General features: G+C 39.5%; 1 protein-coding gene across 5 annotated transcripts in view; it reads left to right on the plus strand.

The window, feature by feature from the left end:
• abcc12 (ATP-binding cassette, sub-family C (CFTR/MRP), member 12) overlaps window positions 1-24,395 on the plus strand; it is an 80,024-nt gene that overhangs the window by 25,549 nt on the left and 30,080 nt on the right. For all 5 annotated transcript variants that reach the window (XM_069901662.1, XM_069901665.1, XM_069901664.1 and 2 more), the window contains 7 exons: window positions 57-128; window positions 3,758-3,882; window positions 12,605-12,677; window positions 13,811-14,014; window positions 16,535-16,669; window positions 21,660-21,759; window positions 22,720-22,809. In XM_069901662.1, coding sequence (XP_069757763.1) covers window positions 57-128; window positions 3,758-3,882; window positions 12,605-12,677; window positions 13,811-14,014; window positions 16,535-16,669; window positions 21,660-21,759; window positions 22,720-22,809 — 799 coding nt within the window. The remainder of the gene's footprint in view (window positions 1-56; window positions 129-3,757; window positions 3,883-12,604; window positions 12,678-13,810; window positions 14,015-16,534; window positions 16,670-21,659; window positions 21,760-22,719; window positions 22,810-24,395) is intronic.

Consider the following 24,395-nt stretch of genomic DNA (forward strand, 5'->3'; position numbering starts at 1 on the left):
TCTTGTTTCTGAGGAAATATCCAAGGAGTGAACTAAATAATTTATTGTTCTTTTAGGGATTGCTTTTAGGAATTTGTGGAAATGTAGGAAGTGGAAAAAGTTCTTTAATATCTGCATTGCTAGGACAGGTAGGTACATATTTTTTTAAAAAATATATCATTTAAATTTTATTGTTCTTTAAAAAAAGATTCCCCAAACCCTTAAAATTATGTAAATCATAAGTTACAAAACAAACTTGTCTGTAAAATAGAAACAAATGGCAGCTAAAAAAAATTCAATACAGTGTCCCTTTAAGATTTTTAAGAACAGAAAATACTGTTGTTCATTAACATGCTTCACCACTATTTCCCCCCCTCCCCCACCCCTCAGGAAACGTAGATATTTACTCCATTTTTGTGTATTGTCCAATTCATCAAACCTTTTGTAAGACATGCATTGAAACTCAGCCACTTTGACCATTTCTGAGGCCACTTCTGAAATGATGGCTCCTCCCAAATTCTTCCAGCCTCTATGTATAATTTGTCTTCCTTCCATTAAACTTGTCTGAATCCAATTTTGAAAGTATTTATCCACAAATAACCCAAATGTGTCTCCCAAGACAAAGAGTCTGAGGCAAAAAGGAATTTGAATACCTGAAACTTCACCAATATACTTATGTATCATGATCCAAAATTCTTGAATTCTGAGACAAGTCCAAAGCTCATGTACTAAGTCCCCTTTATCCACCTCACAGTGCCAGCATTCAGGGTATTTTTCAACCCTAATCTATATAACCTTGCTGGAGTCCAATAAAAACAACACAGAATCTTAAACTGAATTAGGTTCACTCTTAGGTCTCTTGACATTATTTTGATATTTTTACAAATTTTGTCCCATTCTTCCATCTCAAAATCACACTCAGGTCTAGTTCCCACGTTCTTTTAAGACAAAACAAAATTTTATCCCCTGAGATTTGTTTATTTGTGTTCAGGCTGAATGATAAAATGAGGCTTTGTGACCTTTATCATACACAGCCAGTACAGGACAGAATCGTAGCAACTTGTGGAGGATGGTGGGGTTGCTGTGTAAAACCAAAAGTTGTGTGTAGAACATGACACAGTTGAAGATATCTCCAAAATTGTGATCTACAGATATCAGACTGTTGGATTAGTTGATTAAAAGATTTTAAACTGTCACCATTATAAAGGTCTTCAATTTAATTATACCTTTCCTTTGCCATTCCCTCCTGAAAAAAGGGAACTTATCAATACACAACTTTAGATTCACCCAAATACTCAAAGCTTCATTCAAATATGAATTACATTTTAATACTCTGGCTAACTTATTCCAGAGCAAATACAAATATAATTGGGTGAAATCTTGCCTCAGGAAGTAAATTGATAGACAACTATTGTTAATGGAGGGGTAGGAGGGAGAGCAAAGCATTCAATAAGATATCAAGGAGGCACTTGCCCTGGAGGGAGAGACCAATGTACTAAATGCTTAAGAGTAAAAGCATAATAATAGTGCATTAACTTTGGCAAACTGAAGCCCCCCACCCCCCACTTTCAACTGGAAATTATAATTAATGAAGTTTCAAGCACGGGCATTTACCATTCCAAATAAAAGCCTTAATTATTTTATCAAATTGCTTAAAATAAGTTAATGGGATTTGCACTGGTAACAACTGGAACAGGTATTTAACTTCTGGAATACTATTAATCTTCAAGGCATTTTATTTTCTCGATATTGACAAGTATAATGATGACCATCTATCTACATCACATGTAATTTTCTGCAATACTGGATCAAAATTTACCTTTACTAAATCCGCCTGTTGGGGGCAAAAATTAATATCTAAATGTCATAAACCTTTCTTTGGCCAATGAAATTTCCCTGGGTAAAAAACAGATGCAGGGCAGACCAGGGTCCAACACAAATAATAAAATATCATCGCATAAAGCATCAGTTTATGAACCTGTCCTCCCACAGGTATTCCCAAAAAGTTCTCATTCTCTCTAATAGCTGCTGCCAGGGGTTCTAAAACTAGACAGAATAACATTGGGGAAAATGGGGAACCTTTTTAGGTGCCCCTCCTAAGAGAGTAAAAGGTGAAATGTAACCACTAGTTTGAACCGCTGCCTCAGAGTTATTATATAAAAATCTAATCCATTCTCTAAAAGAAATTGAAGAATCTTAAACAAATATCCCCATTCCACCCAATCAAATGCTTTTTCAACATGACTACATAATATTCACAAGACGTCTGATATTATCAGATGAGCTGTGGCCCCTAATAAATCCTTCATGTTCACTAAGTATCAAGCAAGCTATTACTGTATTTAAATGGTTTGTAAGAATGTTTGATAAGATTTTCACATCTATTGGAATTAGGGAAAATGATCTATAATTTTTCTTACATTCACACAGGTCTTTATCCTCTTTTTGAATCAATGTAATTAGTGCTTGTGATAAAGTAGGGGGTGAATTACCCTACTCTATAGACTTGTTATACCGTTATTTTTTAATAACAAAATTAATTCCTTCTGAGGGTCATCAAAAATAATACATAACATTGCTGTAATTTTATCAAAAATTGTGATCATTTGAGATTTCATTCTAATTTTGGCAGATAAAATGTATCTACTTATGACCATATTTATAGATATATTCACATTTGTAAAATAGTTAAAAGCAATTTTAAATAATTTTATGAATGTGGTATGACCCTATAGACAGAATCCTTCTCTAGAAAGTGCACTTTCTATGAATTAAACCTAGAAAAATGATCCAATATGGCAGAAGTATCTAGTTCTTGGGAGCCACTATCTAGGAGGAACTTTCCTGGATACAACACTAGACAACATGAAGAAAGCACGTCAGTGTTTCTCCTTCCTCAGAAGTTTGATCAGGTTTGGTATGACACAGAAACCTTGGCAAATTTCTACAGATGTGTGGTGAAATGTGTGCTGACTGACTGCATCACAGTCTAGTATGGGGGCACCAATAACCCTGAGTGCAAAGCCTTATAAAAGGTAGTGGACATAGCCCAGGCATCACAGACAAAACCCTCCCCACTATCAATAAGATCTACAGGGAACGCTGCCATTGGAGAGCAGCAGCAATCATCAAGGATCCACACCACCCAGCACATGCTCTGTTCTCACTGCTGCCATCAGGAAAGAGGTAGAGGTGCCACAAGCCTTGCACCAATAGGTTCAGGACTAAATGTTACCTCACCACCATCAGACTCCTCAGCAAATTCAATCAGAGTCTCATCTAAGGACTTTATTGATTTTTAAAATTCTCTCTATATTGCAGTCATTTTGTTTATATTTGTTATCTGTTAACAGTTCTTATTTGTTTATATGCATACAGTTTTTTTGAACTATTAATAAGTGGAAATTCTGCCTTGCCTGCAGAAAAAGAACCTCAGGGCTGTGTGATGTCATGCATGTACTCTGACAATAAATCTGAAACCTGAAAATAATAGATCAAACTCTGCTGCCAAAATGAAGTGTTAAATATCCCAATTAGTTGAGCAATTTGTATAACAAAGATTATTTATGAATTGTCTCAAATATGCCATTAACCAAGCAAGAATGTTATTGCCAATCTCTCTGTGTGGACTTCAAGAAAGCATTGGATTTGTCCATTTAAATCTTAATTGCTCTTATCACTGAAAATTAAGGCAGGAATTTTACACCATTAGTACCATTTTCACATTAAAAATGCTTTGCTAGATCATCAATGTTATCAGTTATTTTTCTTGCTGCAGATGAAGTTACATAATGGAATGGTAGCAGTCAATGGATCACTGGCTTTTGTATCCCAACAAGCTTGGATATTTCATGGAACCATCAGAGAAAACATATTATTTGGAAAGATGTTTGACGAGGAAAGGTACGTTGTTGTTCAGCTGCAACTTGTTTGATAATGTAAATGATAAAAGTGCTATCATGTAAAAAAAATATTATTAATGAATGTAATAACTAGTGTAATGTAGTTACACTACTTTCTTTACATTTACTACTTTCTTTACAGTTACAAATTGTAATACAGTAATATTCGGATTGTCTATTTAGGAAATGTTTCTTGAGTAATAAGTTAGGCCAATGCACTAGAGACAGTTCTACTTTTCTGGCCACTGAAGGGGGGCACATTAACAACTCATCAAAACGATATCCCATATGACAATGAAGTTCATATTTTTGGATTGAGATGGGAGCCATTAAGTTCCGAATCAAAGCTAAGTGCAACCATCTGAGCTGCAGCTGGATGTCTCCGTGTCACGGTTTTCAGGGCCTACCAACAAGTGGATGTCTCTGGCTTTCGGGGCCACCAACAAGTGGATGTCTCCGTGTCACGGTTTTCAGGGCCTACCAACAAGTGTATGTCTCCGTGTCACGGTTTTCAGGGCCTACCAACAAGTGTATGTCTCCATGTCACGGTTTTCAGGGACTACCAACAAGCGCATATATTCTGTGTCCCAGTTTTCAGGGATTACCAACAAGCACATATACTCGTGTCCCTGTTTTCCAAGACTGGTTTTATACCCAGCCACCAGTTGGTTAGTATTGGAGTTCGTACTGTAGTTTACCCATGGACCCAGATGGTAATACTGTATAAGTTCTGAAAGATTAAAAATGGCTAAATCTAAAGTGTTATAAACATAAGCATGAAAATGTATCTGGGGAAATGGCTCTGGGAAACTGTACCTTGCATGTCATTTGCCTTAATCTGGGAAACTGTACTTTGCATGACATTTGCCTTAATTTACCTTGCATGACATTTGCCTTAATTATTTTGCAAAAAGCCTTCATAACAAGTTGAAAAAGTCCACAGTGCTGCCTCGGACACTAAGATTTTTACTTCTTCGGATATTTAATAGCAGAGATTTGTTTGTCATTCGACAGTTTTCTATAAATTTACAATAATTGTCTTGCTCAGGCAGTGCAACGTAAAGAGTAAAGCAAGCGATAGGTACTTTCAGGTGGCCAATTGCCCCGCATGTAAAGCCACATGTTTATGCAGCTGTTTTGAGGCCACCTGAATGTGCAGGAGGTGCTCTTGAGGTGAGCTACGTAGCCCTCCTCTGAGAGGGGTAATCAGCTCAGCTCAGTGGCTCCCCCAGCCACCAGAATGCAGCTGGCTGAAAGCGGATGTTAAAGGGTCAGGCTGCTGATCATAGCTGACACTGGGCGGGAGCTGGCGTGTGCTCAGAGCCTCATCCTGTGTCTTCAGGTGACCAGCGTTACGCTTTAAACGCTCCCACCTGAACGGCAATTTAAAGGGCTGCTTCTGCTTCTTCAGGCGCATTCTTAGCGTAGAATTCACCTGAAAAAGCCTAATGATTCTGATCTGGACCTCTTTTACCAGAAGTGAATATCTGAAAGTGAACAGACACATTAATATAGAATGAAATTTAGGGAACATAAATGGAAAAAAAAACAATCAATTCTGAGAGGAATTATAAATGGAATAGCTGACATCTCTGTCAAATAATGTACAAAAGCATTAAATGTTGAGATGCAAACAGGATGTAGAGCTGAGAGGCACTGAAGTGCTTTAAAAAGACACAAACTTGCTGAGCCGACAGACATTTATACATCACTCCATTACAGCAGAAGCTCACGGAAAGAAGAGAAATAGAATAAAGTGAGAAGTGATTAAGTGGAAATGAGGATAAAATGGGAGATATGGTATTAATGAAAAATTAAATGATGTTTTACAAGATTAAAGATACAAATGGTGAGAATGTCAGAGATGCATAAACATGAAGATCGCTTTGATTGTTGTTCACAGTATCAGACTTCTGTTCGTTTGAGAGACACTGAAACGACTAGAACTAAAGCTGATATAGTACAGTAGGCTGCAGTGAGCTGATGGCAGCTCAGTGTTTTTCTAGTCCTTTTTCATCCCTATTCTCACCACATCAGCCATTCTCAGTCACTTGCATTATGCCTTTCCTAAAGGAGACACAACTGAAATTCATTTGTCCATTACGTGAATTTTGAAAATGATAATTTCCAATTCATTTTGATCATGAGACTAGGCCACTCTCCATTGTGGTTCCATCCTTGTGATGTTCCATATCACAGGCAGCAAGGACAATATTATTGGCAGACGGTACTGATGGGCACTACCAGTTGCCCCAATAACCACAAAGACAAAGACTGGGGGGAACGATAGGTTTTATTGTACAGAAGACTTGAGCTGGCCCGAATCCAAGCTAGGGAAGTTCAGGGAAGGGAGAGGTGGCTCGACCTTTATGGCCTAGGCCACAGGGGAGAGTGTCATCAGGGGGTGGGCCACCCCATGGCTTTACCAGCCAATGAGTAGATGCAATCCATATCATTACAGGTACAAAGATAGGTAGAGGAGTAGGTAGGTGAAGGAAACATGAAGGCTGCAGAAGGACTTGAAACAGATTAGGAGAATGAGCAGAGAAGTGACAAATGAAAATAAAAAGTGCATGGTCATGCACTTTGGTAGAAAAAAAATAAATGGACAGAGTATTATTTAAATCTGGAGAAAATTGAAAATGCCCAGATGCAAAGAGACCTGGGAATCCTCATGAAGGATAGCCTGAAGGTAAGGGTTGAGACAGTGGTGAAGAAGGCAAATGTAACGCTGGCGTTCATTTCAAGAGGAAGAGAATATAAGAGCAGGGGTTTGACGTTGAGGCTTTGTAAGGCACTGGTGAGTCCTCACTTCGAGTATTCTGAGCAATTTTGGGCTCCACATTTCATAAAAGCTGTGCTGACAATGGAGAAGGTTCAAAGAAGGATGATTCCTGGAATGAAAGGGTTATCATATGAGGAGCATTTGACAGCTTTTGGCCTGTTTTTATTGCAATTTAGGAGAATGAGGGGAAATCTCATTGAAATTTTTGAATGTTGAAAGACATGGACAAAGAGAATATAGAATGGTGGGAGAGTCTAAGACAAGAGGGCACAATTTCAGGATTGAAGTGTGTCCACTTAGAACAGAGATGCGGAGAAATTTCTTCAGCCAGAGGATGGCACAGGCAGATGCGGAGGCCAGGCCACTGGGTGTATTTAAGACAGAGATTGATACATTCTTAATTAGCCAGGGCTAATTTAAAATTTAAAATTTAAATTTAGACATATAGCACGGTAACAGGGCATTTTGGTCCACGAGTCTGTGCGGCCCAATTTACACCCAATTAATCAATACCCCTGGTGCGTTTCGAATGGTGGGAGGAAACTGGAACCCCCGGGGAAAACCCATGCAGACATGGGGCGAACACACCAACTTCTTACAGTCAGCGTGGGATTCGAATCCTGGTCCTGAACACAGGCGCTGTAAAGGTGTTGTACTAACCGCTACACCAACTTGTGCTGCCCCTATGGTCTTATTTCCCAAAGCAATGCATCTCTTGGTAGATTACAGAAAAACAGTGGAGTGTAATGAGGTAAGGGTGTGGGAAAAGAAAACAAACTAAACTAATACCAAGGTTCAGGCATCTATCATCATAGCATCTGAAAGTTGCAATCTGGAACAGGTCCCGTCCAGAGGCTTCGCCAGGTTCTAAAGTAAGGGGGAATGAGCACATCAAAAAGGCACCATAACACATACCAGATGGTGAATGGCAGGCCGCACTGATTTTTTGGCAGCATCGGACTGTGGGGGCAGCAGCAGACTGGGGGTCGGGGGTGGGGGGGGGTGGTGCCACGTTTGAAAAATGTGCTGAGGGGAGCGTTTGCACTGCCTGCACCCACTTCCCCTCGTCGCCCCCATCCTTTTCCACCCCTCAGCTATGGGCACTGGTCCAGTCATTGTTGCTGTGATAATAAACGCGCTACGTTTTTCTCTTCACCTGGAGTCTGATTTTCTCCTTCAGTGTTAATGTTAAAAATACAGCCATGACATTTTAACATCAGATCGTACATCAAGTAAGGAATAATTAATATTAATAATCAGGAACAAAGTGATCGTATGTGGGCAAAATAAAATGCTTCTGCAACCTGCCTGCTGTGAACTTTGTTGTCACAATATTGGATATAATAGATAGTTTTACTTATTGTCAGCCTAGTAATAAGTATTGAATCAAGTAAGGAGGAGTAGAATGGAGAATTGTGTCATTACAGAGTTAATTTTGTGGATGCACGTTGGACACAAACTATTTTATCTATTGAAACAATGATGTCAAATTATGGGTTGGAATTTCAACATGCTGATATTTTTTAATGACTAAATTTCAAGGTTATCTCTTCTGACAGATTATGAAAGATCCATTCCAAACACTGCTTGTATTTTCACACTTGTGTCACTTTAAGGCCATTCATCTTTATTTCCAATTCTGGCAAATATCTGATGTGAGGCTTTAATGCTGACATTTTCTTTATCTGCTCAGGGACATTGAAAAATACTGGGATAGATGAAATTTCCCACTGTATACTTATACATTACCCAGTGAGATATCCGCACACAATCAGGATCAAATGACTTCTCTTCAGGAATTATTTTTCTGTGCACCTACAAATCTTTGAAAATCTATTTTATTATAATGAATAAGTTATTTTTGATTAAATTTAACTTTGCTTATTTCATTACTTTTTATTACCTTCTTTAATCATATACAGAACGCAATGCTGAGCTCCCCAGGCACATCCTAAGATGTAACAGCAACTCTCTGTTGGCCTACTTAAAGGTCGTGCACTGAGATTCCATTCAAACCTATGCCTCTATTACTGTTCCAGTGGAAGCAGGAAATTGCTTTAACAGCCATTGCAGTGATGACAGTCACTTTTCGTTCTCATAATTACTGGCTATCACCTGCAAAATCCCGATTTTGTGAATTAATTTTAAAAGAGGCAGCACAGTGAGTGGAGTGGTTAGTGTATTGCTGTTACAGCAGCAGGAACTAGAGCTTGAATCTGGCACTGTTGGTAAGGAGTTTGTACATTCCACTGGGGGCTTTCCTCTGGGTGTTCTGGTTTCCTCCCACCCTTCAAAATATACTGGGGCGGTAGGTCAACTGGGTGCCTCGGGCTCGTAGGCCGAAAAGGCCTGTTATCTGCTAAAATTAAAAAAAAAATTAAAAGATGCATAATTGACAAGTATTGACTCTGGATTCCTGAAACGTCGGAGAAAGTGGTCTCCATGCTTTGCGATGTCTCCCACTGACTCTCAGTCTTGAATGGCACAAAGCAGATCTATTTGAATCATATTAGTCTTCCAAGTATTCCTGACTAGGACTAGTTTTTGACCATTCATATGGGAATTGACACACTAGTTTTTTGGGTCCTCTCTCCTAACTACACTGGAGCCAATTGGCTCATAGGTAAATGCACAACAATATGTTGTGGTATTTAAATGCAAAAATGAAAAAGAAGGAAAAAAGCACTAAGTTAACTGTTCCTGAATGTTGAGACATTCAAAAATTAAATCTATTAAAAAATCCTTGGATAAAATCACCTCAATTAACTAGTATTTACCTTGATTCCTCTTTGCTCTTTTAATGTTCAAACAATCATGTTCATCTTGGTTAAGGAGTTGAGTGTAGATGCATAACAATGGGCAGCATGGTTAGCGTAGCAGATAGTGCATAGCTGTTACCGGGTGGGACCAGGGTTCAAATCCCACACTGTCTGTAAGGAATTTGAATGTTCTCTCTGTGTCTGTTGAGGTTTCTTCCAGGGGTTCCAGTTTCCTCCCACCATATCAGGGTTTACAGGTGAATTGGGTGTAATTTCAGCTCATGGGCCGAAAGAGTGTGTTTCCATGCTGTATGTCTAAATTTATTTAAATTTTTAAAATTTATGAGTATGGGATATTGTTTCAAGTCTAGATTCCCTCACAGGATATCTTCATGATGAGCTGGCTTTGGAGAGAATTCCAAAGAACTTGGATGTCGTGGTTGGTGCAGATATGGTGGATTTATGGATCAGTTCCTGTGCTGTTCTATCATTGGAAAACTATTGACCACAGGTTTTGCTAGAAAATCCCAGTTGCTCATAATTATGTTGGAAAATGCCAGCAGTTCGCCGGATAAATACAAACTCCTTACAGACATCATGGAACTCGAACCCCAGTCCACTCCTGATCACTGGCACTGTAAAGGCGTTGCGCTAACCGCTATGCTAACCTGGTTGCCCTAACCACTATGCCAACTAGCTTTGCTTTTTATGGATGTGAAAAGACCGGCTGAGTTCCTCCAGCATTTCAGTGTGTTTTTACTGCAATTACAGCATCTGCAGGCTTTCGTGTTGCACTCTGACAACAAGCGTTGAATCTCTACAGAGATATTTCTGCTTATCCACCATAACGTCCACCATTATGCAGAAAAGTTTTGTTGGCTGCAGAAATGTTGCTTCTTCAGGGATTTCATTAATTTTCTGTTAACCTCACAGTAGATGATAAGGGGCATCTGGCGACCCAGTGCATTCTGAAATTGAAAGGGCATTCCAGCATTTTACGTGAACATAGAGTCTAGCACCCAAAATGTAATCAAATGAGAAATTGTATGTGAAAGGAATTTGACACAAAAGATGATCATGGGCCTCAGCTCATCTTTCCTCTGCAATCAAGTCAGATTATCAGAAAGTTTAGTTGCAGTTTCTGTGCTTTGTGTTTGGATATTCTGACGATATTTTACTGAATGAAAGAATCAACTAAAAGCTCAAATATAGCAAGTTCTACTTAAAATTCATGTCTCCTGATAAAAGCGACTCAGTAATTTTACAAGCCAAGGATATTCTTCATTCCTTGCTTCAGGTGATAAATTAACTTCACAAAACTGCTTGCAATCTTGAATCTGTATCCTGCAGGGTAGTTGAAATGAAAAATGTTTAATTATAAGGTAGTCAGTACAGAGAGAAATTGGTCAATTTCCACTGAACTGTGAACAATACATTTTATTCCCCAATGGCAGCAAAATCGAGGTTCCCATATTCCCATTATTTGTATTTTTTTATTATCAGAAATGCTACTCTATTCATTTCCATTGTATAATTTATTTTTTGTCTTGGACCCCTGCAATTGAATTCAATGGTATAAGGTTAGCCCACAGTAGAGATAGGAATGGAGAAGAAATAACCTAAGAGACAAGTTTTCCAAAGATCCTAGTGGCTGGAACCCGAAGGACCCTGCCTCAATAAAATTCTAAGCATTGAAGGGGGAGAATTTGTCTCTTTTTTCCCTTTCAGAAATATATTCAGAATTTATGCTCTGCTCTCCATTTTCTGAGCCAAAGGCTTGAAACTGTGGGTAGTGTGAAATAGAGAAAGAGAAGAGGGTGGCGCTGTTAGGATAGCAGTCAGCGCCTCACTATTTCAGTGCCAACAACCGGGGTTCAAATCCTGTGCTGTCTGTAAGAAGTTTGTGCGCTCTCCCCATGTCTGTGTTGCTTTCCTCTAGGTGGCCCGGTGTTCTCCAACTATTCAAAACGTACCGGGGTTGTAATTCAATTGGGTGTAATTGGCCAGCACAGGCTCATGGGCTGAAAGAGCCTGTTACCGTGCTATATGACTAAATTTAAAGAGACTCAAAGCATTCAAAAAACTTGATATTTTGACTAACGAATATAAAATTAATACTAAACTGAAAAGAAATGGCTAGGCAATCTCATCACAGCTCTAAATGGAGTTTTTAAATGTTCTGATTATGAAAGATAATAAGGATGCAAAATAAAGATTTATGTAGTTAGCAAAATATATTAACACTCATGAAGGATGCTTTGGTCCCTGACAAGCAGTTTACTGTTAACAAAGCACTTATGAAATGAGGTCATTTAGAGCAGCTGATTTGAATGCCAGCTCCCACAAATAACGACAATTAAACAGTCTGAGATGGAAAGATTAATATTGGTCAGGATACTGGGAATAACTTTGCTGCTCTTTCCCCAAATTATACTCAGGACCATCCAGCAAATGAGTGCCTGTCTTCAGCACTGCACAGAACTGTCCAGAGAAAGTTGAATTTGCACTGAAAAACTAATAGCAATCATCTCCCATCACTTGTGTTTTCTTCAACTGATTTCACAATTGTCAGCCAGATTCATTTAATTAATTGAATCAAAATTGTCCGGCTGCCAGAGATAGAGATTTAAACTCTGCTTTAAACCTCCAGATGATTTAAGACATGAATTTGGAGCTTAGTCATGTGCCAGACTGCGACGTACACAATGGAGGGTTCTTCATTCAGTGGCATGGAACAGATAAAGAGCTTGTAGAAGATGCTTATAGATACATTTGGTCCTTTAATTTTTTGACATTGGTATTGATTTCTATACTGTAAGCATTGGCATTTCTTTATAGAGTTCCTCAGTCAGTTCCAAATTAGACATTTGGATTACATAATGGACTATTTAATCATGTGCAAGTACTTCACTGTTTGAATCAATGTAAACAATGCTACTGACATAACGCAGCATTGTATCTAAAGGAAGGGATACACCATGCAACTGTGGACTCATGGGTGGAAGGCAGATCCTCTCCATGTGACTGGGAGGTGCAAGAGGGAAGGAACTCTCTTTGAGACCCATGGGGTGGAGAAGGAGTGAACAGCCCAACAGCAGCAGAGAGGGCAGAAATGCGCTGCATGTTGTCTGAAGTGTAAAGACAAAAAGTGATGATTCCACTATTTTATAAATGTACAGGTACATGAAGGTGATTGAAGTCTGCAGTCTCAAACCGGACTTGGCTATACTTCCCTTCGAAGATTTCACTGAAGTAAGAAACTTTCACTGGTCTGGGCTCTTCAGCCCAACTCATTCATGCTAACTGTCATGTGTCCCTCCACTCTTTCCTAAGTAACTGTTCAAATGCAGATTAAATATTATACTTGTATCTGCCTCAATCGGCTCAGTCCAGATAATCATCATCTTTGGTATGAAGAATGCACCCTTCAGATTGCTTTTAAATTTATTCCCTGTGGCCTTAAAATGAAGCTCTCCTCCCTCCTCCACTTAAAAGACTATCCGTGCTCATCATCATTTTGTAAACTTCTACCAGGTCAGCCCTAGCCTTCTGCATTCGAGTGAGAATAAGCCCATCCCATCTCTCTTTAGAACGAAAACCCATCCCTATGGATTATCTTCTGCACTCCCTCCAGCAGTGGTTTTCAAACTTTTTCTTTCCACTCACATACCACCTTAAGTAATCACAATGTCATTGATGCTCTGTGATGAGTAAGGGATTACCAAAGGTACGTGAGTGGGGAAAAAAGGTTGAGAACCACTGGTCTAGACCCAATCGTGACTGAAATATTTTGCTTCAGAAAAATTGTCATCGGCCCATTTCCTTTGGAGCTATGAAACCGTGCACATAACGAGTCAATTAGATATGATTAAAACAGTGGTTTTCAAACTTTTTCTTTCCACACGCATACCACTTTAAGTAACCCCTTACTCATCACAGAGCACCCATGGCATCGGGATTACTTAAAGTGGTATGTGCGTGGAAAGAAATAAGTTTGAAAACCACTGCTCTACTGCTACCTTGTCCTTCTTGCAGGGTGACAATCAGAAATCTGCTCAATGCTGTATCTTGATATCACAGCTCTTATACTCCATGCACTGGTCTTTGAAGGCAAGCACTATTCTAGCCACCTGTACACCATTTTCAGGGAGCTATGAACCTTGCACCACTAAGTCCTTCAGTACATCAAAACTGAGGGCCCGGCTGTTTACTGTTTATGTGTGTTAGTTCTGAAGTCCCAAAATACATTCCATCACATATATTCATCTGTATCCTTCCACCTCCTTCTTCACTATCTACTACTCCACTAACCTTTGTATTTTAAATCTCAGAGGTGGTTTTGTGATAACAAAATTTCTCACTAACCTTTCTGTTTTAAACCAAAGGTGGGAGAAAGGGGCATCAACCTGTCAGGTGGACAGAAACAACGTATCAGTATTGCCCGTGCTGTGTATTCAGATCAAGATATTTATCTACTGGATGATCCCTTGTCTGCTGTTGATTCTCATGTTGGGAAGTACATCTTTGAACAGTGTGTCAGAAAAGCCCTCAGAGGGAAAACTGTAATTCTAGTCACTCACCAGTTGCAGGTGATCCATTTATACTTTGTGCTTGTGTAGGGATAAGAGATAGAAATTTTGAGTCATGGGCTCAGCAAGTGCCGTGGTGTTCAGTTTCTCTGGGACTGCTTGAATCTTTATCACGTCCTTGGTCTAAATATGGAACAATCCTGAATTCCAGAAATGACAAAAGAGTGGCTTAGTGTGAAGTCAAGGTGTCCTGGTAAAATTGAGATCAATGAGCACCAAAAGGAAACACAGATAGTGTAATATTCAAAGGAAGATGTTGGGGCCCTGTTGAATCAGCCCAACATGTGTATGAGCTCTTCAGACAGGGTTCCAACTAATTACAGGTGAATGATCATTGTATTATAAGGTCAGAAGTGAAGATGATTACTGATAATGTTTAATTCCATTGTAAATCTTCAACAAGGGAAGTCTGTATTCAGACTGGAGCAGATATATGGTTAAATAACATTTGCATAACACAAGTGCCAACTCCAACAAGGAAGAGTCTAACCATCATTCAAAATTCATGATTTTATTTTGTTATGTAATAAAACACAAAATTTGCTAAGGCAAACAGATTCACCAACAGCAGAAATTACTGGGTGCCTCTTACAGTTGGAGAAAGAAATATCCTCAGAGCCAATGAGCATCTGTGGATTTCCCTCCAGCGCTCCTGCAGCCTCCACAGCATCACAACCTTCAGTCCAAACAATCGGTAACCTCAGCTTCAGACCCAAACCCAACACAATACAGTAATCTCTAGTGCCCTCAACACCCTCTTGCATCCTAGTTCCAATACCAGGTACCCCCTTGAACCAGTTTCCAGCAGTCCACAGCTGGTGTGGGTCCTTTGACCACAGTCACCTGCAGTCCACAGCCTGTGCGGGTTCTTTGAACTACTGCTTTGTGTTCTTCCACCGCAGAACCCCTTAATGTTCCGCCAGCATGGTCACTGTCCTGTGGGTTGTCTCCGATACTTCTGCTTCTCCTTCTCAAATGGGGGTTGGTATCCCCATTTTCTGGTGCCCTGCACCAGTCCTCTGCTTCCCTGAGTCTGTAAGCCCTCGTGGCTGCTGTTGATCATTGGCGCCATTATCTTAGGCCCAGATCCCATAGTCACAGTATTTTAAATGAAACCATCAACCATGTATGAAGCTGACGGCAGTCAGACTGGTCGGTAGAACCCTGAGAAGGAGCACAGTATCTCCCTCCTCATTCTCTGCAGGTCCGCACCCAATTCACCCTTGCCCTCCTCCATCAAGGTCCCAGACATCATAATTGACTAGAAGCTAAAGTGGACCAGATGAATACATTCTGAGGTTAGAGCAGGTCAGAGGCTGAGTATCCTGCAGTTAGTGCCGTGCCTCCTGACTGGGAAGCAATGATACTTCCCTGGGTGGATGCAGCTCCAGCAACAATCACCATTTATCATCCCAGCTATTCATTCCCTTCATCACCAGCACACCATCCATAAAATACACTGAAATTACCTGCCCAGGCAATTTTGAAAACATCTCCCAAACCTACAATTACACCACCATATGCCAGAGATTACTATCATTTTCAGGCCCTCCTCTAAATTCCACACCCATCCTAAATTGGGTCAAGGTTATAAGTTCTTCAGCACCATTGGATTTAATAAATCCTAGAATCCCTGGCTAAAAGCAGTATGGAACTACTTTTCTGAGAAGGTCTTCAAAAGGTGAATTGCAGCCATCATCTATCTCAATTAAATGATGGCCTTGCCAAGGCCACCAGATTCTGAAAATGAAATTTTAAAACCATACTAACAGCATTAAATCCTGGGTATTGTAAGGTAAAACATCATGAGATGGGAATGTGTAGGGAGTTACCCTGTACAGGGCAGTAACAAGAAGGGGAGGTGTCTTTGTACTCCTGTTAGGTAAAACATCATGAGATGGGACCGGAGAAGGAGTCACCCAGTACTAAGGAGTAACAGAATGCATCCTTGTACTTACAAGATAAGAGAGACATTGATGGATTGAGAGGCAGGAAGCTAGCAGGGAAAGGATAGCAACAGTTTTAGTCATTGGACAAGTAATGATATGATGATGTTCTAAACATGTATCCAAGGGTATAAAAAATCACCATTTTGCTGATAACGGCAGAATGCATTCTCCGACTAACTTTGTTAGTCGCAAGTGTTACAATCCGGTAATAAAGAACAAAGAACCCTGATTTCGACTCAGCCTGGTGTTTGTCTCACTCATTCATGAACAAAGCAGACCTAACAGTATATATCTATCCATTCAAAACTACCAACTTTATTCATAGAAAAATGAGATTTCAGCGAATAGCTCTAAAACCAAATTTCTCAAAAATGAAGTAAATGGTATTTTTTTTTAAAGTTGTTGCTCAACTTTTAGAAATTTGTTACCTGTCAGAGAATGTTGCCACTAAATTCATTGTGATGTTTGAATAGATTTTATCCAAGGTTCATAAATTGGAAGCTTGAAGTAGTTTGTAAAAATATCAGAATCGCACAGTTAACTGATGCCCATTTATTTTTATAACCTGTAGTATTTGGAGTTCTGTGATGAAATCCTTTTATTGGAAGATGGAAAAATCAAGGAAAAAGGAACGCATGAAGCACTATTGAAAGAAAATGGTCACTATGCCAGCCTGCTCAATAATTACCAAATTAACCAACCAAATGTAAGCAAATTACAAAAAAAGTTTGCTTTGCAATGTACATTGACATCTTAATCAGTTTTCTGCCTTGAATCAACTTAACTTGGCTTAAAAGTCAGAAGTATTTTATCTGAAGGCTTGTGTTAATGACAGTATTTATTCCTTTTAAGTATTTATCTCAGGTAAATTTTGCCAACATACATCTGAAGCATTCATTAAAAATCCCTAATAAAATAAGCAAAACAAAAGATTTGACAAAAATTAAACGCTTCAAAGTCGAGGTAGGAAATTGCAACGCTTTTAATGAATTGGGCCAAAATCCTTCATCAGGAATTGTCCATGATGTCTGATCCGTTGAGTTCCTCTAGTTTTCCAGCAGGTGCAGTCCCTGCAGATCATTGCTTCTTGTTTATCCTGGGGATCATTATGGATGAACATCAGCTAAACTACTCATATGGACACTGAGGCCACAAAACCATGACAGAATATTTTACAGCAATTAGATCCCTTGTTGGTTCCTTAAAATTGTTCACTATCTACAAGGTACAATGCAGAAGTCTGACGAAATATCCTCTGCTTGAGAAGATGGTATAAAGTAAAGAGAACTAAGAGCTTTGACATTATCCAACACAATGCTGTCATATGCGAGGCATATCATCCATCGTCTTATCTCTGCTTCCCTCCAATACCAAGGCACCATTACTCCAGAATGTTCCAATTAAATGATGCACTGCAGAAGATGGCTATGGCCTGTTTGACAGCAGCTCCAATCACTTTGCCCATCCAGAAGGGGAAGGGCAACAGATAGTTAGGATCACCACCATCTCCACATTCCCCTCTAAGTTACACATAATCATGATTTATAAAAGTATCTCTTCTCCATTCACTGGTCACTGGGTTTAAATCATGAAGTTTCCTTCAACAACAGCACATCAGAGTCCCTTTGGCACAAAGGTGCAGCTTCTTTGCACATGTGTACTGATCTTGCTGGTGATACACACACTATTTTATTGTCATGTCTCAATTTTACATTTCTTACTAATCTGACAATCTGAATTTGAGCTAGACTTGGCTCAGGAATTTTGACTAATAAGATAGAATTACAACTTCAACATGTCAGTTTTTAACTTAAAAGCCATCCAAGAAATAGCACTGGCTTGTTGGGCCGTGGCCAAGTTAGGCAAGTCATTTATTTTGTGGTCTAATCCCTTTTCTTGGTATTCATTTGGTCATTTCCACCAGCTACATCAAGCCATGTCTTCGTCTTTTAACCTCCTTCCAGGAGACTACACTCTCAGTAACTCACTAGTCTGCTCATCCTTCCCCACCTACCCCACCCCCCCTCTTAGCCCTAGAGCATACAACTGTAGGAAGTGCAACTCTTGTTCTTACCTCTCCTTCCCCACCACCCGCCTAAACCACCATGGCAGGCAATGCAAAGATTAATGGGCTCCTCCTCCAACCTCTCGACTGCACTTAGTGTTCCTGATGTGGCCTTCTCTACATTGGTGAGACTAAGTACAGAGTTGGTGATCAATCCTCAGAATACTTGTGCTTTGTCCATGATGTCCATTGTGACCACCCCCTCCCACCAGTTGCATGTCCTTTCATATCCCCTTCCCAGATCAACCTGTCTGTCCTCAGTCTTCCCAACTGCCAGCATGCATCCCAACATAAATCAGAAAGACGTGTCACATTTCGCCTGGGAAATCTACATCCAAATGTATGAACATGGAAATTTCCAACTTCAGGTCACCCTTAATCCTGTGTTCAACTCTCTCTCTCATTCCGATCCACCTCTTCTAATTCGTAATCTCCTTTTCCACACGGCCCCTCCAGCCATATTTTCATCTTCCACCACACATCCCCATGGCCACCGTGTTCCAGTCACCTGCTGATCACAAATTTCACCCATCTGGTTCTTTTGCACTTCACCTCTCCTCCAATGGTTACCGTTATTACCTTTCTTACTAATTAGATTCCTGCCTGTACTCCTCATTTTCCTGCAGCTTTCTCCACCATCGCTCTTTTCCCCTGACTCCTTCTGCCCATTTTTTTTTTTGGCTTCAATCCATCACCCACCTGCCTCTGTCTCCTCACTCTGTGCCACTGCTCTTCATCCTTCATCCCATCTTGGTCCACCTAACACCATCCAGCACCCTCTATCTCAACCCTCCTCCTTATCTTCCTTCTCCACTCTCAGTCCTAAAGCAAGGTCCAAATCTGAAATATTTACACTTCCTTTCCCTCACAGATGCTACTTGTCCTTCTGTGTTCCTCCAGTAATGTGTTTTTGCTCCAGATTCTAACATCTGCCATCTCTCATGTCTCTAGTTTGCTTCACAGTCAATTTGTAAGCTTCTGACTAAAGGGCTGGCCTATCAACTGGGTGTTCCGAACATAGATAGCTTAATGTGGATTATTGTATTATTCGCTAGCATCCAACAAATAATGATTAATTTCAAAAAATATTGAGAAAATGGGTGTCTAGATGTCCTGGCGATGAAACACAACCCAGAAGTTGGGGAGAATAAGGTTAGGTGGAGGAATACCCAATTCAATTTCAGCTGTAACCACGCAGTGTCTACTGACAGCACCTGTTCAGTATTCAATGCAGGATCTTGACTTTCATATCTACAATGTTCCAAGACACCATGTCACAGTCAGAAGATTCACTCTCTAGATGAAATCTCAGCCAAGGAACAGAAATATCAACAATATTAGTATTACATAACATATTGGTAATGATATTCATCAAGTATTTAATTCTCCCTTTTGATTTAGCACAGGTTTGAGTCTGGTTACTAGATCTATAAAGAGAAAGAACATTTTAATTGCATCTTTGTCTAACTATGGTTTGACTGATTAGAACCTCTCAGTATCTTTTTTCTCATGCCTGACCTCCTAAACATGTTTCCTACACTTCATTTAACATCTTTAACTAATTGACCAAGCATTTAACTAGTTGGGTACTAAGTAACCTTCTTCCAAAGTTTAATTTCAAATGCAATTATGTTAAGGTTTTTTTTTAAACCTCAAAATTATTCAATAAGACCAGAGGAATGCCTACTATATGCCAGGCTGTTGTTCATTGATGGCAGTTTGCTGTTCAATGACATAACACCAGCAAAATTCATGACCAAACTGAAGGATCTGGGACTCTGTCCCTCTGTATTTGATTCCTCACCTTCCCCATCAGCAGACCCCAATCAGTGCAGATGGGTAACACCACCTCCTTCTAGCTGACCATCAACAAAGGTGCACCTCAAGGCTCAGCACTTAGTCTCCTACTCTATTCTTGAACACCCATGACTGCATAGCTAAGTTTAGCTCCAACTCAATCTACACATTCATTGATGACGCCACTGTTGTCAGCCAAATAACTGGTAATGATGAGTCAGAATATGGAATGGCGATCAAGAACCTGTTGGATGGTACCAGGACAACAACCTTGTTCTCAACGTCACCAAGATCAAGGAGCTGATTGTTGATTTTTGGAAGTAAAGGCAGAGGGATCATGCACCTGTCTGCATTGATGGGAGGAGATGAAGAGTCAGAAACTTCTAGTTCCTGGGAGTCCATATTTTAGAAGATTTTTCCTGGAGCTTTCCAAGGGAGTCTGAGATTTGGCATGTTGTCAAATACTCTTACCTGGCTGGTGCATCACAGTCTGATTTGGGAATTCAACCAACCAGGAATGCAGAAGGCTACAGAAGGTAATAAGCATATATAGATTCATCACAGGGTCAAACCTCCCATTCACTGCAAGCATCTATATGAGGCACTTCCTCAGGAAAGCAGTCAAGATCCTCAAAGAAAAACACCACCCAGATCACAACCTCTTCTCATTGCTACCTTCAGACAGAAGGCTGAAAACTAACACCTCTAGATTTAAGAACAGTTTCTTTTCAAAATGACCAGAATCTTAGTGAACCTTGGTTCACTAATCATGGATGCTCCTACAGCACAAAAAGACTGTCTACACAATTGTAAGTAATGTTTTTGCACTGGAATTATAGGTAGTCCCTGATTTATGACCATCCGCACATACAACCAAATTAAAAAAAAAATATATATTAAAAATATGAAATTTATGCAGTTTATGTTGTATTTCACAAACTATAACAGGGTACAGGGCATATAAGAGCCAAAACGTGCACACTTACCTTGTTAGTCGGCCTTCTGGAGTACCGGGGCTGGTTGCGGCCATCTTGTTCCCTGTGCGAATGTGTGAGTCTTCGGCTGGTGCATGCAGTGGGTTCATGTATTGGACTTCAGTTGGTGCATGTACAAGAGTTAAGGATGCAATTTTAATATCCAGAACGCCGATTAACAAGGTAGCATGGACCAGGATGTGGAAAGATTCACCAATTTTGATTGACAATTCAGGAAGCTTTAAGTTGTTATCGTCAAATATACAATGAAAAAAAGATTTAATTAAAAAGTTTGCTTTAAGACTTCGGTACTCCATGCATGCAGGCAGAATTCTGACTTACGTCCATTCCTAGATACGGCCGATTCTGTGATCCCCATTACGAGTCGGGGACTACCTGTACTGTGTCTATTTTTATCTATTTTAGGGATTTATTGTTTCTCTTTGTTTAGTTCAATTAGTTACTTTCATTGCTTTTCTTTACAAGTACCTATTTAGCTGCCCCAATTAAGAACTGAAGTGCATAAGTACATTGTACAATGTGTATGACGATAAACTCGTCATCACCACATTAGCGGGTGCACTGATGGCAGTTGGCAACAAAATGCAAAAACGTGTCTTCACTTACAGCAGACAAGTGCGAAGCAGAGATATTGAAAACCAGGAGTAAAGTTAAATATTATTTTGTACATATCACATAATTACAAATTAATTCAACATAGTTCAAATCATCGGATTGATTCTTAGACCTGGCTGTTTTCCTCAATAAATTTTTGTTGGATACAAGTCGATGTCTATATGTTAAAAAGATTTGCTAAAATCCATTTCTAAGAGTCTTACAATTCAATATTTCTCTTGTAGGAATCAGAAGATAACAATACAATGCCATTAAATTCAGAAAATGAAAATTTAGGTGGAACTTCTTTCTCCAACACAATGCTACAGGGTTTGGATAATGCCGGTAAAGAGGACTATTTTTCTTCAACATGTTGCACAAAGGAACATAAATTAGTGTGAATGATCAGTAGATCAGTTTTACTCAGCTTTGTTTCAAATTCTTAAAACCCTTATCAAACAAAAAATATTCATCTCAGTCTTGGAAATGCTAATTGTCCCAGCAATATACAGGTACACGATCCTTTATCCAGACATCTAAAATCCAGAAAGCTCCAAAGTCCAGCAAGTGGGGATCGGCGGTCGGGGGAGACGGCCGGGCGGCCGAGGGACCGGCGGTCGGGGGAGGCGGCCAAAGATCCATGGTTGGGGGAGATGGCCGGGCGACTGGAATGGGGTGGGGGTGGATACGGCAGCACAATTCGGGTGGGCTTTCCGAAATCCGGAAAAGAGGGTTCCAGATAAAGGATTGTGTACCTGTAGTCTCTCGGGTGAGAATATTGCAGCCTTCCATGACTCAGGGTAAAAATAATACATTTATTTTATTTCTAACTGACCTAAGTAATTTTATTATCTGCCACCGACACTCTCCTACCCACCTCCCCCCCCTCCCCCACCCCCCGCCACCACCCACCATGGCCTCAATCACAATAAGACTTCCTGAAGGATTGATGCTTAAATTTTCATGTTCTAACACAAATGGCATCTCACCAAAGTTTTGTTGAAATTAAGCATTATCTTCTCACTCTGCTATTGTAATCCTCTTGAGAAAAAGCCCATTAGATCTTTTGATAACTTCTTAACCCTGTGCATGTGGCTCTCTTAAGTTATTTTAGAGATTATCAGTTCCTTGTTTTCAACAGTTAAGCAAATCATCATTGAATAAAAAGAGCATCAAATGCACAATATCTGGGTATCATATACTGATGAAATTCAGATCTATTGAAGCTGCTATATTATATGCTCATATAAAAAATAAATTTCCATAAAATGTTTCAAATACAAAGCTTGTTTTACACCATTTTAGCATTTGATATGACTGATGAGATGAATGTTGTCCAAAAAGCATCTACCGAGAATCCAAAGACTACGGAGCAGGATGGAAGTTCTAAAAAAGGTAACTACTTGGAATGTAACTATAATTCATTGAAACCTGGAGCTTTTCCCATTGGAATTCAGAAAAAAATTCAAGCATTACATTCGGCTGATATGATATTACATTTCTTCCCATTACTCAAATGGTTTTTATTTCTGAAAGAAATCTTGCTATTTTTCTCTGGAATTAAAAGTTTATTGGGACTACATTCAGTAGCCCAACAAAAAGAAGAGCTTTGTGATGCATATCGAACCTCATCAACTGATTACAATCCAGGAAATCATGAGCTTTGAATTGCCTTTTAAAGACTATGATTCCTGCAGGTAGCCATCAACCACCCACATTATTATTTGGGTGTATATAACAACAAAGGACCCAAACTGATTGTTAAACTTGGTTTGTGTAACTGGCTATCAATCATAATACTGTGATAGGTTATTATTACAGAACTTTAATCTCTCAACCCCTGATTAATTCTGCAGATGTCGGTCTGCATTCCTTTAGAGGAGTAATTAAAAACAAATTCTTAAAACTCCAGGTTCAGATCTCACATTTATTATCAGATTACATACGTGACATCACATACAACTCTGAGATTCTTTTTCCTGTGGGCGAGGCCGAATTACCATTTATTGTAAGTGCAAAAAAACTGTACTAATATGCACAGGTAAACATAAACGTAAACAAACTGTGCAATACAGAAAGGAGACAAAAATTAATTAAGTGCAAAAGTGAGAGGTCCTTCGACGCGTCCCTGAGTGAGTTTGCTGTTGAGAGGTCTGATGGTAGCAGCTGTTTGGTACCTGGTGGTATGAGCCTTGTGCCACCTAGACCTCTCTCCTGATGGTGGCAGTAATGAGTGTTATTTTAAAGTTTATAATATTTAAGTTTCTATCTGTTCAGTGAAAACCCATGGGCTGAAGGGCCTGTTCCTGTCCAGCAATGTTCTATCTCAATCTGCATTGCCAAGTCAGTTTACTCACTATGTAAAAACGTAATAATTTACAAGAAAGAGTTCAAATTCAGTAAAATGTTGATTTTGAGTCATTGTGGTGGGGTTGTCAGCATTTTATGTGGAACTGAAAATAACACCTAGCATCCATACATGTTCAATGAATTTTACTTTCTATAGATGTTGCATGATCTGCTGAGTTTCTCCAGCATTTTTGTGCTCTTCTATAGACCCCAGCAGCAGCAATTTTTTTTGTTGATCATCAAAGGTAGTTTAATATTATATACCATTTTTATTGTTATAAGAAAACAGAAAATGATGAGCTTCGTTTAGTCGTATGGATAAGTGACTGCATTTTTCATGCCATAATTACGTAACTCCATTTCCTCAGATGAGCATTTAAAAACAGCAAGATTCTTAAAATAACAAAGTGTAATTTATAATTTTTCAGCCTTTATCTTAATCCCCATGACCAATTCATTATTTTCCTTTCAGAACTATAATTAGAAAATGAACTAGAAAATCTGTTTTTAATTTCCCGATACTGACTTTGAAAATCCTTCGGACTGATTCACAGATCAGCCTGCCTGCTCCAAGCACCATTTCTGGATGGCCAAGATGACACTTAATTGAATATGGGATCAGGATAGAGAAA

The sequence above is a fragment of the Narcine bancroftii genome, chromosome 10, assembly GCF_036971445.1.
Source record: "Narcine bancroftii isolate sNarBan1 chromosome 10, sNarBan1.hap1, whole genome shotgun sequence".
NCBI classification, from domain to species: Eukaryota; Metazoa; Chordata; class Chondrichthyes; order Torpediniformes; family Narcinidae; genus Narcine; species Narcine bancroftii.